Source organism: Sipha flava, unplaced genomic scaffold (assembly GCF_003268045.1).
Source record: "Sipha flava isolate LNK unplaced genomic scaffold, YSA_version1 84_pilon_pilon, whole genome shotgun sequence".
In the NCBI taxonomy this organism is placed as follows: domain Eukaryota; kingdom Metazoa; phylum Arthropoda; class Insecta; order Hemiptera; family Aphididae; genus Sipha; species Sipha flava.
In genome coordinates, this window is record NW_020273626.1 from 583756 (window position 1) to 600123 (window position 16368).

Below are 16368 nucleotides of genomic sequence, written 5' to 3' on the forward strand. Positions count from 1 at the left end.
AATTTCGCCTCAACTAAATTGAATAATATAATTTAACTAAAGAGTACAATTATATGAATGTGATTAGGTGATAGAAAAAAAGATAACTACATGATATTTTATTTTTGTATACTACATGTTTAACAAAAGCTGTACTATTTTACTTGATTTATACGATATGAAGACTATCACTATAAAATACTAACTTGATGTTAATAATAAATAAAATACTCAAAATAAACATTTCTATATGCATAATTAATACAACGAGATAGAACTTTAACTAAATTCTGTTTTTATATCTATTCCGTAGTCCCAAGTTATGGTTTCTAAATGAATGCCCAAAAAATAATCATTATTTCGAGATTTCATTCAAGGCTATTATTGTTTAAGTAGCTTAAATATTTATTATTGACTTAGGTGGTTTCATTGCTGACTTATAATATTTTTTTTTTCTTTTTTAACACAGTATTGAATATTAATAGTACGCAACGTACGTTTAATACACAGCATTACAGATTTCCTTCAGTTTTTTCCCCTTAATACATCGATTCATACGATAAACTAAAAAAATATACCAGTGTCGCACAGTTAATCATCATATTTTATTATTATTATTATTATTATTTATTGTATCTTATTTTTTTTTATTTTATTTTTTTTTAATTAAATTATATTGAATTTATCCATTTAGATTAAACCCAATAGTTGATTCATTACAACTAGATTGTTGAGCTATTAACGAATTACCGTATTCAAGGATGGTAAATCGTTAGATTGTTTAGTTAAGACTCGCATAGCATTTCAATGGAAAACTTTTACGAGTATTTCAGTCATTATGCATAATATCTCTTTTAACATTTCATCTACGTAGTATTTCAAAATTAAATTAAATTAAATAACTTTAAGTTTAACAAAAAATACATTTATACGAAACGTTTCAAATATATCGATGAAGAAATTCAAAGAAATGTAACCCTCATAGATTTGTGCAATTTTTTTGAAACTTTTGGCCATAGAACCATGGGAAGAAGGTCGGGTCGTTAAGATATTACCAAGATACCGTGAAATATTTTTAAATATTAAAGTTTATTTACAAAGGATAGACGTGATGATTAGTGCAAACATTTTTATTGATTTAATAATACAATTTTTCTTACAGCCAGAAAACTTGTTGTACTACAGTACGGACGAAGACAGTAAGATTATGATAAGTGACTTTGGATTGTCCAAAATTGAGGATTCCGGTGTAATGGCTACTGCTTGTGGAACTCCAGGATATGTCGGTATGTGTATTATAAAACATTATAAAATATTATTGTTTTATATGAATAATTTTATAAGTATACCTATTAAGTAAACTTAAACTCGGTAATGAATTAACACACTGCGTGCTATAAAATGCTATTTCAATGTTGGAGTTTTACATGTTGATCCTAAAATTATTGATCCATGTCTAATTTTTAACCAGAGATTCTACGTTTTACAAATTTTACTTGACATGTAGGAGGCACTATGCGTTTCACTCCAAATATATATTTGTGTAATTGAAATTTTCAATATTATTACTTTATAATGAAATTAAATCATACTCGTATACGCAAGAAATTAGATACCTATTTTACATATTTTACTATAAAATAAAATTGTTTTCGTTTTACTTTCATATTTTAAAGTTATTCGCTTATTCATTCATTAAATACTATATTAATTATTATTTAATATAATTTATTTTAAGACCTGTGTGTTTCTAAACTGTTTTGTTTAAGTTGTATAATAATGTTTGTGAAGTGCTTTTGTTTGTTATAGACACGTAAGTTCTTTGAAATTTAGCACTGTGGCTATATATTAAACGTTTTAATATACAAATAATAATTACTACATTGCATTTTAGTCGGATAATGCGTTTAATAACTTTCGTCGAAAACTTCATCTTATTCGCTCGCGTTTTCCCAGACTAAAATGTTCAAAAAGTGTAGGTGGTTTGCATGGAAATATGCGTGAATTAAAAACAATTATAACCGAAGTATCACAAAAAAAAGAAATCGTATTGGCTGATCCCAACTCCGAAACCCCGAAGGACGTTACGAAATTACCGCGTGAAAATTATGTTAGTTTAACAGCAACATGATTTTCAAAACCAATATATAATGTATATAATACCAATATATAATTACAACGGTGCCACTTGCGTTTCTATAAGTATAAACAGCCTTTGAACTCGATATAAATCGGATATCTAAACACTGCTCGTATAATACACGTACAGTTGTTTGACGCGGATAGTTGGGTCAATCGCATTTTTTTTTTTTTTTTTTTTAACTGTCTCCAATAGTTATTAAAGTTTTAAACCTTTTTTTTATTTCGTGTGCCAACAATATAAAGGACGACATTCTCGTTCATTGTGAATTTATCGCGTGTCGTATTAAAACGTCTTTACACCATTTGACATTCCATGAGACACGTGTCCATACCTTATGTCAAAATTTGATATCAATCGATTTTAGATTTTAGTAAAGTTCGTAACTTTCAGTTTTGACGCTCGAAAAAATAACAGTCATTATACAAATTATTAGTATTTTTTCCCTTTCCCTACCTTCGTTTCACAAGTGCTTCACAAATCGATACGAAAATCATACTATAGCGAGACCTAGACATTTGTAAAAATGCACACTCTAATTACAACTAACCGTTTCCGAAGTCCATGATTTATCATTGCACTTCGCACATAATAAATTAGTTTTGATGTTTGAATCGTGATTCAACAAAGTGCAACTATTAATAATACAGCTAAATTTAAAAGGATCCGATATCATACTTTTTTTCCATCCATAGTTTCTTCTTTTGTTAATTACATTAATTTCCAATATAATGGTTTTTGATGATATAGTTTGCCAATGACCATGTTATATAATTAATACTCCTTAATTTACTTTGACAGCATATACAGGACTCTCAACTTTTTTCATATAATCACTAAACAAATTGCGAAGAAAGAAGTAAAATAAATTACTTTAATAGTTTCAACGTTTTTAAACACCACGGTGTTTAAAAAAAAGTTTCCTATACCAATACATATTAGATAGTAATTTAAAAACTTTACTAGACCAGTCGTTCAATACGTTTATTATAATCAATATATATATATTAAAAAGTCCCGTGTTCATCATTCCCCTCATGTCAGTGCTATTTCCAGACTTTGGAAGATATTTTCTAGTATTTTAATAAAAACTTTACATTCTTTTATAAGTCAAATAATAATATATATCGAAAATTATATAAAATGCTAGTTATAGACTATATGGTTTTGCAATTCGCCAAGAATGAATTCAGTGGCGTAATTGTGGGGGGGGGGCAAGGGGGGCAATTGCCCCTCTGACAATTTTTCGAGAGATAAAGTTATAATTTTGCCCCCCCCCTCCCAGATAATCCAACAATAAAAATAGCACCTTTTATTAATGAACTCTTATGGATATTATTTAAAAATATTGGTACCTAGTACATGCTACCTACAATTTATGTTTATCTAAACTATAAAATGAGTTAAAAGACTTATGTAAAATCTAACAATTAGATATAGTGTATAAAATACATACAATAAAAATATGTTTTAACTGGTGAGAAGAGGGATGTCAGGGTTTTGGTAATAATAAATATATTATATTACCCCCCTTAGGTCTTTTCCCAGTTACGCCACTGAATGAATTGAAATTGATTTGTAAAATATATTTTTATTAATTTTGGTTTTCTTTATTATGATTGTATAAGATAACGTTTTGTATAAATAAAAGAATGCCAGTAAAATAGTAGAACATTACAGCGATTACGTAACTTAAAACGTTATACATATTTATTAATAAAATAATCAATATTATATTTCATTTTGATCACTTGAAACTTTGAAAACTAGATTATTTTTATAATTTCCATCATAATTTCTGCGATAGGTACTAGTAAACTCATACTGTACATTTATGTAACATAATATGATAATAAATTAGGACGTACAGTACGAGTTTATTAATATCGTAGAAATTCTCATATATACATCTCGTATATATTATTATTATTTTTTATCGAACTTTTTTTTAATTCATTTTGTCCCTCGAATAGAAATATTTGCATTGTGATACGAACATAATTTATTAGCATTGAATACAAATCAGTATATGCAGTGTGAAAAAAGATTTACATTATGAGTATTAAGTCAATGTATTTGAACACACTTATTTATATATAACTTATTATATGCAAATGAAGTAAACGAGCTCACGACAATCCGACTCTTTTTTTTTTCTAAAAAGAATAGATCGAGCACGTACATTACTATAAACACTTGTTGGATATAATTTTTTCCCTTGCGATTGTACTCGTTATTGTGTTGAATTAATTGTAACGTTTCTTAGTACATAATGTAATATAAAGTAATTCACATACGCAGTGGCGCTAAACCTTATGCATAGGACAGGCCGCGGTTCGACCACATTTTTAAAATGAGACCGCGGATCATAGGGGCCGGATCATATCTATGGTTTGCAAAATTTTGACCTCGCGATCAGGGGCGTATACAAGAGGTGATGTGGGGGGTCAGATCCCCCCCATAAGCCTTTTTAAAATTGTATAAATTAGTGTTCTTAATGTAAGGAAATTATAAGGAAACAAAAACATTTTGCAAGGATTTATTGTAAATTATTATTTTGACACATTCAGTATATATATTATTATTTATTATTTAAATATGCAAGTACTTAGGTTTATGAATTTTTCTTCAATAATGATTTGTTTGTAACTGACCCCCCCCCCATATACAAAAGTTATGTATACGCCACTGCTCGAAATTACTCTTGTCTATGCACGGAACGGAAACGTTTAAATGCGAAATGTCTGTCGGTACATATCTGACTAATATGAATCGTGCTTGATACTTATGATTTGAGATCACAAATTATTATTCTACGTAAAGTGAAAATTTAGACTTGTGGTCACTGGGGTGATTGAGAGGTCGTTATATTTTTTATTTGGCCTGAGTAAAATTTTAGATGTTCGGCGCCACTGCACATACCTACGCGTAATAATATTATTTTACGTACAGTCGATAGACTTTAAAATGTTTGTTATTTATAGAACGTTTATAATATACGTTTGCGTATAGAAGAAAACGTTTATAGATAATTTTCCCCGTTTATCATATCATTCTCTGTAATATCATACATTATTCATAAGTCACAATTAAACGACAAGATGACACGCGTTCAGTTTAATGTTAATGTATGTAAAAATATAAACTTATACATAAAAAATGAGTCTCGCTTTCGTTTTATTCAATTAGACCATAATAACGAAATTCTTGAGTCATCATAAACCTTTTTATTATAATAACCATTGGTTTTTTCCACTAAATGTTCAACCGAGTACTTATTTAATACCGTATTATTCAAATATTTAATACTCACATTTAATCTATGCAAATAGAAATTCGGGGCTATATAAAAACATATATGTAATAATACACACGATGTACGTCAAAAAAAGAGTGATTTTAGACATCAAAACGAAATATTTGAATTATTCAACTGTATAATTTTGACACTATACTTCAGAATATTAAAAAGGTATTTTGTTTTATAACTTTATTAATGTACGGCCTATATGAAATATATAAGTTTTTGAAAGATTACTACTTGCTTTGAATTCAATTTAAAATAGCTATTATTTCACGTCCAAATAACAATAATGAATACAGGAATCAATTCAATTGAAATTCGAATCATTTTGAAAAGACATTTGCAGTATTATACAAAAGTTTGATTACGATTGGAAAAAGTTACGGATTTCGTATTATAGATGCGTATAAAATGTGCAATAATTTATTTGAATTGGAATCGAAGTAACCATTAATAAGTTAAGTAGTAAGTAAGTACAGTACATACTATTGTAACAATGATGGAAGGATTACTGTTACTTTAAACTTTTGCTATAATATGATGATTATATTAATTATAACATTCGAGTTTACAGGTTTGACTGAAAAATAAAAAAATATTTAGTGACGTTTAAGATAGTGACAGAAGTACAATATTAGGCTATGTCTGCTAATCTTTCGATCGTTAGTTTGGTTTGGATTTCAATTACGATTTACCAACGACGTAGACGATTATTTAATACTTTTTGACAAATAATAAAATAATTATAATTCTAAAACAACGCACAGATATAAGTTAAAATATATACTATAAGTTAAAATGACTTTTCTAATATTGAAAAATGTGTTAAAGTACGTATTTCCTTCTTATTTGACCGTGTAATGGCCAGAATGCCGCAAAATTATCGTATACGACATCGCATTCAAAACGCAGTATACGATTCGCGTTTGCCTGAACTCGCGATTTTATGATTTCTGTGGTTGAAATGATCTACACCAGAGGTTCCCCGACCATGGTGCCACTGACTTAAATTAAGGTCTTCGTGAAATTATTTCAAATACGAGACAATTTTTCATATTTTAACAGTTTAAAATAAATTATTTCACGAAAGATGGTATGCATTTAATTTTTTGATGTTATAACACAGTATTAGTCCCATAATTAACCTACTTAGTTAGGTTATACCTAATTAAAGAAAACCGAAGTTATAAAATATCAATATAAATACACGATTTATTACTACTATAGAGTGCCTAATGATTTTTAAAAAATGTTTTATAGCGCCGCCAGTCAAAAATGTTCGGGAACCTATGATATATACGGTTTAGGCCTACCTATTCATACGCTTGTGTAACATACGCATCTACTATTAAATCGTATAAATCACGAACACAATTTGTGTGTGTGCTATGAGCGCGTATTATCTGCAAACATATAATATTAGTTTGTTGAATTAGTATGATGATAGCGCAGACGAGGAGCAATGATTCACATCAGTGAATCGCGTGAACCTATATAATATATTGTACTATAACAGAGAGAATGCGTCTGTTCCGACACTCGGTGTAATTCGAATAAATTTGGTTGGTGTCGTCTTACGATGCACGACGGTCCATTATCATTTTTAATGACGTGCACGATCGAACAAAATAGTCGACTACTGCGATTCGGCTAGCCGTGTTATACATATAGTCCGCCACACGCGCGCGATGACCTAACTTCAACGGCATCATATCACTCTATTACGATGTTCGGCGACAGGTACGTCAAACTCGAAGTTTCGACTGAACCCGAAGTGTAAGACGGAATGCGAGAAAATTTATCGAAAAACAATACCTACGCCAAATTTATCAAAACTATATTCGTTAATTGTTTGTTTTTTCGTGAAAAAAAATTAAAATCAATTGCATCCTATGAGGTTCCAATCGGCGAGCTGTTCAGAAGCGATGCGATGTTTGTCATTTAGAATCGTAATGTTTATTTGAGATTAAACGTGGGCAAACGAGGCGCATCGTACAAATTATATCCGTGCAATAAAAGTTTTGAGGAACATAAACTAAATACCGTAAAAATGCTTAACCTAACTTATACTGATACTGACCTACGCGTGGATGACGATTTTTCATATCTATGTACGAATTAGATTAAGGAGTATCGACTATATATTTATGCTATGCGCAAACCATAATCCATGTTCACACTATTATACATATATATAAGGTCCAGATTTAGTGCATATCGTCTGTGATAAGAGTAGAATTATCGTGGTATTGTTATAAGTTTGTTGCGAATTTCTGTGAACCACCGCCAAATTCGATTAAACCTGTATTACGATAATAAACTACAATTTGTTAAATAAGCAAACCGAACTACCAATATTATACCGTTCTATTGCTTTATTAACCCTTGTGAAAACTTTGCTTTTTATGAATGTAATATTTTCGTATACGGCGATAAATATCAGTTTTAAGAAAATTCGTAACCAATTATTATTATTACTGTGCGTATTTTGACGTTGAAAGTATACAATATTCATCTTTAATAACGTTCTTGACAGGGCTTAAAATCGATTTCAAATATCGATAAAAATCGTTAAAAATCTTTTAGAAAATCAAAATCGTTAAAGGTTGGTAATGATTTTCAAAATTTTTATTGAAATTGAAAAAAGTTAAAATTGATGTTTTATATCAAAATCAAAATCATTTTAATAATTAAAACGATTTTAAATAAAATTAATTAATAAAATTAACAGGTCTATTGATATTATCAATTCGTAGACATTACCATATTTGGTAATAATATTGATTATACATAACTAGTACCTATTTTGTTTTCTTAGAATATTTACGATAAGGAATCAGTGTTCAATGAGCGATTGTTGTTTTTATACACACGACTTATTCCGTATAATATACTATTTATAGACATTTTATAGTGTATTATTATGGATAAGATCAGTCGCGTAGGTAGGAACTTTTTATGGGGGGGAGAGGGTCAGCATTAGTCAGATATTAATTTATAATACTCCATTGGCTATCACCCGTGAGTTATACTTTTAACCAATACAATATACAATCAAAAACATTATTCTCATATTTAGTTAAATTATGTCTGAGTCTATGAATAAAAAACTTTATTTTACATTTTAATCATTTCACATAGATGTATTCCTAGTTTACTTCATTTTAGCTTCACTTTCATATTATGTTTTTTTTCATTTTTGAGATACTTTAATAATAATTGTAGTTTATACGAAATGTCTTATAACATAGGTAATAAAAAAATGAATTTAAATATATACTACCTATATCAGTAGCTTGTCGCTACAGCCTACAATATTATTATGCTGATGAAGTACTAACATTTGAGAAATTATTATAAGTCATGGCAGGAGCGGATCCACAGTTGGATAACTGTGGGTCAGACTATTTCAGGCCATTTATAAGGTTTGAAACTGAATTATAAGTATATACCTAGTTATAAAAAAAAACATACTATGGCAATATAATATGTTTTCAAGTTTATTCATAGTTATCATTGACAAAAATTAACATTTATTATATTTTGTGGAGTTTTACATGAGGTGCGGCATAAAAGTGATTTACTGTATTATACAATTAAACAAATGAAGTTATTTAGGGGAAGGGTGGAAACTGAGGCATTCGGTATTAACTTCAGCCAATTCACTTAAAAAATATGAGAAGTCTTCAAAAAGCCAATTTTGTCGACAACTATTAACTGTGGGTCAACTGACTTCCTGAACCCACCCTTAGATCCGCCCCTGAGTCATAGGTAACATTCTGTTATGAACCCTGTGAACCCGAAATCGAAAAAAAATAAATATCGATTTCTGAAATCGAAATTGAAAAAAATGAATATCGATATTCGAAATCAAAAACAAAATTGCAAAAAATAAATATCAATATTTGAAACCAAAATCGAAATTAAAAAAAATTAATATCAATAATCAAAATTGAAATTAAAATCGAATTTTTTTATTTCGATTTCAAGCCCTGGTTCTCGGTAAAATTATTAGACTACTATGAAGTCAGTCTTGCCCAACATCGTTTCCAATAATATTAATTCGTTTAATTTCCAAATTCTAAAGTAATTTTATTAGGAAAGAAGCAAACCTCTTTTCGTCCTTCGCTCAGATATGTAATTCTGGATGCACTTGTTTCACACCAATTTTGTAATAATATTCTGGAAAATCTAAGAAATTATTTAGATTTACTTTCAAATATATCATGTATCCATCATAAAATATATAGTATAAACCATAAAAATAAAAGAACTCTGCCCGGCCAAATGAACATTACCCTGATTCAAAAATTATTCGTTTGTCCATCTGGTGAACAATAGTGGGAGAGTGACCGATGGAAAAACGATCGGAAAGCAATATAGTTTTATAATCGAATAGCAAAAACGATCTGTATCCAAATGGCTCGTTTGTTTTTACGATGACTTCACAAAAGAAACCTCTAAACCATTAACGGTGGGGCTGACTCCAAGGTCGTTGAAGCCTAAAACGATAAAATAATATTTTTAAAGAATTCAGTATTTTCCTAACATTAAAGTTGATTTACACTATAAAAATCGAAATATGTTCCAATGTATATATCATATACATGTATAAAAGTTATAATGTGTTTATATATATATATATTGCAACTAACAAGATATTCTTACAAAAACTCATAGTTGGCCCTATTGACTTTCCTGAATTGCTAAGTCAACTTAACTTTAAAATCCCCAATTTCCATTCACGGTCACACTATCCTTTTTTGATATCACTTTGCATTATAATTTATAATCTATAAAACTTTGCACTGAATTAAAATATTGATTTTCTTATATGACAAGCAAGCCATTAGACAATCGTAATTTATTTGCTCCTACTTAGTACTCGACTCGAGGGGGACGCAGAGGGACGGAGTACCCCTTCTAATTTATATAAATTTGACGTCCCCCTACTATTATTATGTTGTAATTATAATGCTTAACAAGTTTTAGGACACAATATTTTTTTTGAGAACACAGTCCTCTTCTTTAATTTTGCCTATTCGAGCACTGCTCCTGTTTACATACATGTATTACGTTCAACAGTTAATTAAAATCGAACATCACGGTGTACCAATATGTACTGCAACTACAGTTAGAAAAAATCGTTAAATATTTATAGTTTAAAAATTACTTTCTCTTGCGATTTTTCACGATTAAAACGAATAGAAAATTTAAAGAAATACTGTGCAGTTAACTTTTTCTAAATTATCTAATTTTCGATTACATGAATTTGATCTTACGTTATAACGATAGAAATTATAAATAATTATTTTAATGTTATAAAAGTAACTAACAAATATTTCGTTTATATAGTGCCTTTTTTTTCTTTTTACTATAAAATATTTTTTTGATGTTTTTTTTATTTATTTATTAAGAAAATTTGTGAAAACTTTGAAAATTTAATGTTATATATATTGTTTCACATTGTTCTTTTAGTATATACCAAAATAACAATGTACACATATTAATATTTAAGAATGTTCGTTTCTTTTTCACTTACAACGTTCAATATTATTGTAAATTACTGATCGCTTTTGAAATTTGCTGAAAATATTATTGTTTGCTTTTCTTTTTTACGTTCTCAGCGTACAATATATGCGTCAACAGCTGAAATTCCCCAATACTAAGTACCACGAATATGAAATTATGCAGTGATGTTTATACGGCGTAGCTTTATTATATTTATGATAGAGCCCGTCACAATAACAAATATTATATTATTTTAATGAACCATAACGGGAACAATAAAACGTGCCTATATATTATATTAGATATATAATATATACTTTATGTAAAAGCACGAAACGTTCTCTGGTAATGTGGTAATGAACATGGTACGTTTACGCAGTAAAAAAACGAACGATTACGATTGTTTAAATATTTTTCGTATAAAGCGCGTCCGTGGATCATCATAATTTTTATTATAATACCTATTAGTGTTGTACGTAAAATGATTGCAACAGTGACTAACAGAAGAAGGAAAAATAGCCTTGTTAGCCCCGATATGAAAATATTACCGCGCGGTAACGCTCGACTTGCTTTCATTACATATTTTGTTCACCACATCGTCGGTTATTCTAAATGAAACACAAAAACGCATTTTACAAGTACGACGCGGGAACAAAAAAACATTTATACAAACGAAGTAATATTCTGAGTTAAACGTCCTGTTTTCAACCACCGACATAGGGGTGGTAAAACTTATTAGCATAATATTACCACGCTGGATTGTTTATTCAGCCATACGCGTTTATACGACGCACAAATATTATACAATATGTGTACATCACACACATACCACTACTATCGTATTAAATTTACAACAAAGTTTAATTTAATTAACGAATTATCGCAATGCGTTTAATGTAAACAATAATTAAAAACTAATGTGTATTCATATCATACATATATCGTAGATTATATATATATATATATATATATATATATATATTTATACACTCAAATTAAATAAATAAATCAAAGGCTTCTCGTGAATGAAAAATGTTATCCATTTGAACGTATATTGTTTATGTACAATAGTACCTAAATATCTTTAAACGGCGTAATTGAATTCTGTTTAATAAGCATATGTATATATTAAGTATGTTGTTAATTAAAAATACTTTTGATCCACCCGTCGTCACAGTATACCTAAAACCAGCAAATCTAAAAAATAAAAATCATATATATATGTGTTACTAATTTTTTTTTAGCTTTAAGATAAAAAAATTTTTGACTGGGAAATTTTTAGACAACGGGTAATTTTTAAAATAACTCCTTGTAACTTGGAATCTTAAAATTAACATTATTCTACTCTCTAAAAACACGTAATCTAAAACATTAAATTGTTATCCCGTTAGATTTACGATCTATTTTGCGATTCGAAATGAGTTAATTACGAATGTCATAATGAAATGACTTAGGTGATAGATGATTAGTTTTTATTTCATAAGACTAAACAATTTTTTTCTAAATCATATAAATTATATAAACGATTCGTATAAAATACGAGACAGTTTTTTTTTCAAATTATTGTATTTGCATGCTTATTATACGAAACAATTATAAGTGTTCATAAATTTTCTTTCCCCTGATATTATAATGATTAAAATACATGAAAAAATTGTTTTAAAATTCTTCGGTGTAATTTAATTAGTTTAAAACATAAGTTCATAAGCATTGGAATGATGTACTGAAAAAACAAGTACCATTATATTATTATTCATACGCGTTATTATTCAAAGTTTATAACCAATCAATAGGACATTATGTTTTAAACTTCTGGAACACTTCTATATAATCCGTTAAAAGCTCATATCGCACCCCACGAATGTAGCCATAAAAAGTCATAACTTAAAACAATATTATGAACATTTACCAATGTCACACGAAAGACTAAAATACGACTTGTCTATATTAAAGAACTGTCATTTAATACCCATATAAATAATAATTGCTGTCGTATATTATTATGACTTGGATTAAATAGACATATTTGTATTTGCATAACCATACAAACTGAAATAAAACATGGACGAGTATATTTTGAAATCATATTTATTTTGTCACAACAGGGCATGTTTAACGACTTCTATGAGTACAATATTGGTATTCTATTTTCATATTTATCGATGAATTTTACAAATTTTGATTTTAAATTATTAGTTGGATAAATAATAATAATTAACATTTAGCACATCAAATCCAGTTCTCATTACATATGAAAAAAATCAATATTTTAATACATCTTGGAATTAGATACATACAGGTAATAAGATTCAAAAATTATTATCTTTGTTGCTTCTAGGCTGAAGCTCTCCAACGTATTCTAGGTATTATATGCGTATATTGTATTAAATAAAAAATTAATAATGAAAAAAATTTTTATTATTCGTTTTTCATACCATTCTACAATTGTCAAAAGTCTCGGTCTTCGACTCTGCTAAAATATATTATTATACAACAATCGTACAATTCGTTTGCAAAGGTAAATATATTATTTTCTCATTTCAGTGGAATTAAAATGTACGAATAAAATTAACTACAAATTAATACATTTGAACTTCCTAAGCTTTCATTAATTTCCGTTTATATTTTTCCTATTCCTGTCGACAATTAAGACATGTGTTGTGCTCGAGTTTTTACGTTCGAAATTTATCTGTAAAAGGTAACATCACCATTATTATATTGTTATATATTATATGTTCATTATTATATTTTCTCTAAACAATAGTAATCATCGTCCACGATATTAACATGAAATATAACATTGATCTATATAAAATGTACACCGAATCCAATCCTATTGGACCATTTTTCACCGTCAAATATAAAATTAAATATGAACTACGTTCACACCATTTTAAAAATCATATCTAAGTATGAAAACAATATCGATTCGAAATGACGAAATAGTTGTACTTTACAAATATAATAATACTCCAGGCTAAGCATTTATAAATATATTTATTTCTATGTATAAACTATTTGTTTATTTATATTTTAAATGACGAGTATTATCCATTTACTAATTATTTTATTATTTTATTAAATATATTGTATCAATAGAACCACATTATATCTGGTCGCTGACATATCCACTGTTATACAGTTAATAAATATTAAATTATCTGAATTAGAAAAATTAATTACATTTACTAGATACCTTTTTTTTATATACAGCCATTAACCCTATTAATATACTACAAATATTACTACAAAATATACCAGAATATATTTGAATTTTTAACGATATTATACTCAATTCTTACAAATTTTAGTATAGTTATTACAATATTTACAGTAAAATTATAAAATATAAATATTTGTAATAAAAAAAAAAAAAAAAAATGTTAAACTATACAATATTTAATTCAAATATTTTAATATTTAACAACAATTTAAGCCTTAGATAACTAGTATCTTATATATATATATCTAGCCAAGATTATTGATTAAATATACATAGGTGGCTCACGCGATGATGAATATTGGAAACGCCTAAAATGTTCAAATGGAGCCAGAATTGTAGTAGTTATGGTTCCTGATAATATAATGCGCTGGCGTTCCATTTAAACATTTGTAATCTCCAATTAATTGTTATCTGTGATCAATGTTGATACATTGCTAAACTGATAAACTATAATCAATTTTAACCGTTGTCATACGTATATGTCTGTCAATTATCGTTACATAGTTTATATGGACGTATATCGATTGCGCTGAATATTTTTATATATCGATTCCGCCAAAAATATATATACATGTAATATCACAATATACATATTGCATTATATATACTATATATACCATATCTAGCACGACGGTATAGTGACACAAAACTAAGTAAGAAAAAAACATATACATTTTATAGAATAAATAAATAATAATAATAATAATATATATATAATAATCAGTAACAATTGTAGTTGGATTGAAATAAAAATGTTGAGCTGAGCATGTTTTATAATATATCTAAATGATATAGCCAGTGCTCGAATGGGGAAAAATTAAGTAGAAGAGCTCAGTCCAACGATTTGAAAACTGCGTTCCACGAGATGATGAGATGATTCCATGAGATGTAGCATAAGAATTTGTGTTGTACTTTTTCCAATCTTGTTTTTTTACCTGTCTGGTAGGGAGACTAAATAATAGAACCGTATTCACATATGGGTCGTATTAACGAACAGTAAATCGATTTTAGAGCAAGTTTATTAGTAAAGTCCGTACAACTACGATTAATAAAACCTAATAATTGATGCGATTTAATAATCTTGTGAATATGACAGTCAAATTTTAGCTTTGGGTTAAATAATACACCAAGATCTTATTTTTCAAAAATCTTTTTTTCTTAAAAATTAGAGCTTTTAAATTTTTTGAAAACCAAATTGGTTAGTTAGAATGACGTTTAATAATTTTAGGCACAAATATATCAATAATTTCATAATTAATACAATAAAAAATATTAACAGAAACATTAATAGTTAAGTTTTTAAATAGATTATACCAATTAACCGAAGCTAGGGTGAAATTAATATCAAAGTTATTACAGTTATAGAAATCATATGTACATAAATTATAATCAATAGGATTAATTATGGTAATGGGGAAAGAGATAAGTAAGGCTGGATGATAGCTATCGCAAGGAAGAAGCGGGCAATCTGACTTATTAACCGATACGTTATTTGCATCAGATAAAACTAAGTCTAAAATAGAACCATTGTTATTAGCTATATGGTTAAATTGAAAAATATTTAAAAAAGATAATTTTGACAAAAATTCTGATTCTGTTAAAGTTAAGTTGGATAAGCTAGGGAAAAACCTATAGAGCTGGGGAGCCAAAGTAACTTTGGAAGATTGTAGTCACCAACCATTATTATATTTTTAATGTATGGTAAACTAGATAGTAAGTTACTAATGATATTAAAATGAATATTATAATTATCGATGTCAGAACGAGGTGGAAAATAAACATTACTTACTAGTATATAGGAAGAATTAATCTTAATTAAAACAAATAAATACTCAACAGGACTGGCGGGTACAGATAACATACGATAACAATATTTATTATTTACAGATAATAGAACACCACCACCTCTAGAGCAGTTGCTTGTATTTGAATTGCGATCATAGCGATAAGTAGTATAGTTATTAAAATCTAATTCCGATGTAATGACATTAGGCGATAACCAAATTTCAGAAAGACTAATAATATTATATTCAGATAAACATACATTGCGTATTAAGACATTTAAATTAGTATTAATTCCGCGGACATTTTGATAGTAAATATTTATTTAAGCGATCAGAAACAGGGCCGTTTACGAGTTTTTTTAAATAGTTGGGATACCTTTTAAGAACTTGACAATTAGATCTGTCTCACCACCTGCTTTTCGTTCTT

At 28.0% G+C, this 16368-nt stretch overlaps 1 protein-coding gene across 3 annotated transcripts in view; it reads left to right on the plus strand.

The window, feature by feature from the left end:
• The window catches only part of LOC112693275 (calcium/calmodulin-dependent protein kinase type 1), a 451608-nt gene that overhangs the window by 400625 nt on the left and 34615 nt on the right, over nt 1-16368 (plus strand). For all 3 annotated transcript variants that reach the window (XM_025568266.1, XM_025568267.1, XM_025568268.1), the window contains one exon: nt 1142-1265. In XM_025568266.1, the coding sequence (XP_025424051.1) occupies nt 1142-1265 (124 nt within the window). The remainder of the gene's footprint in view (nt 1-1141; nt 1266-16368) is intronic.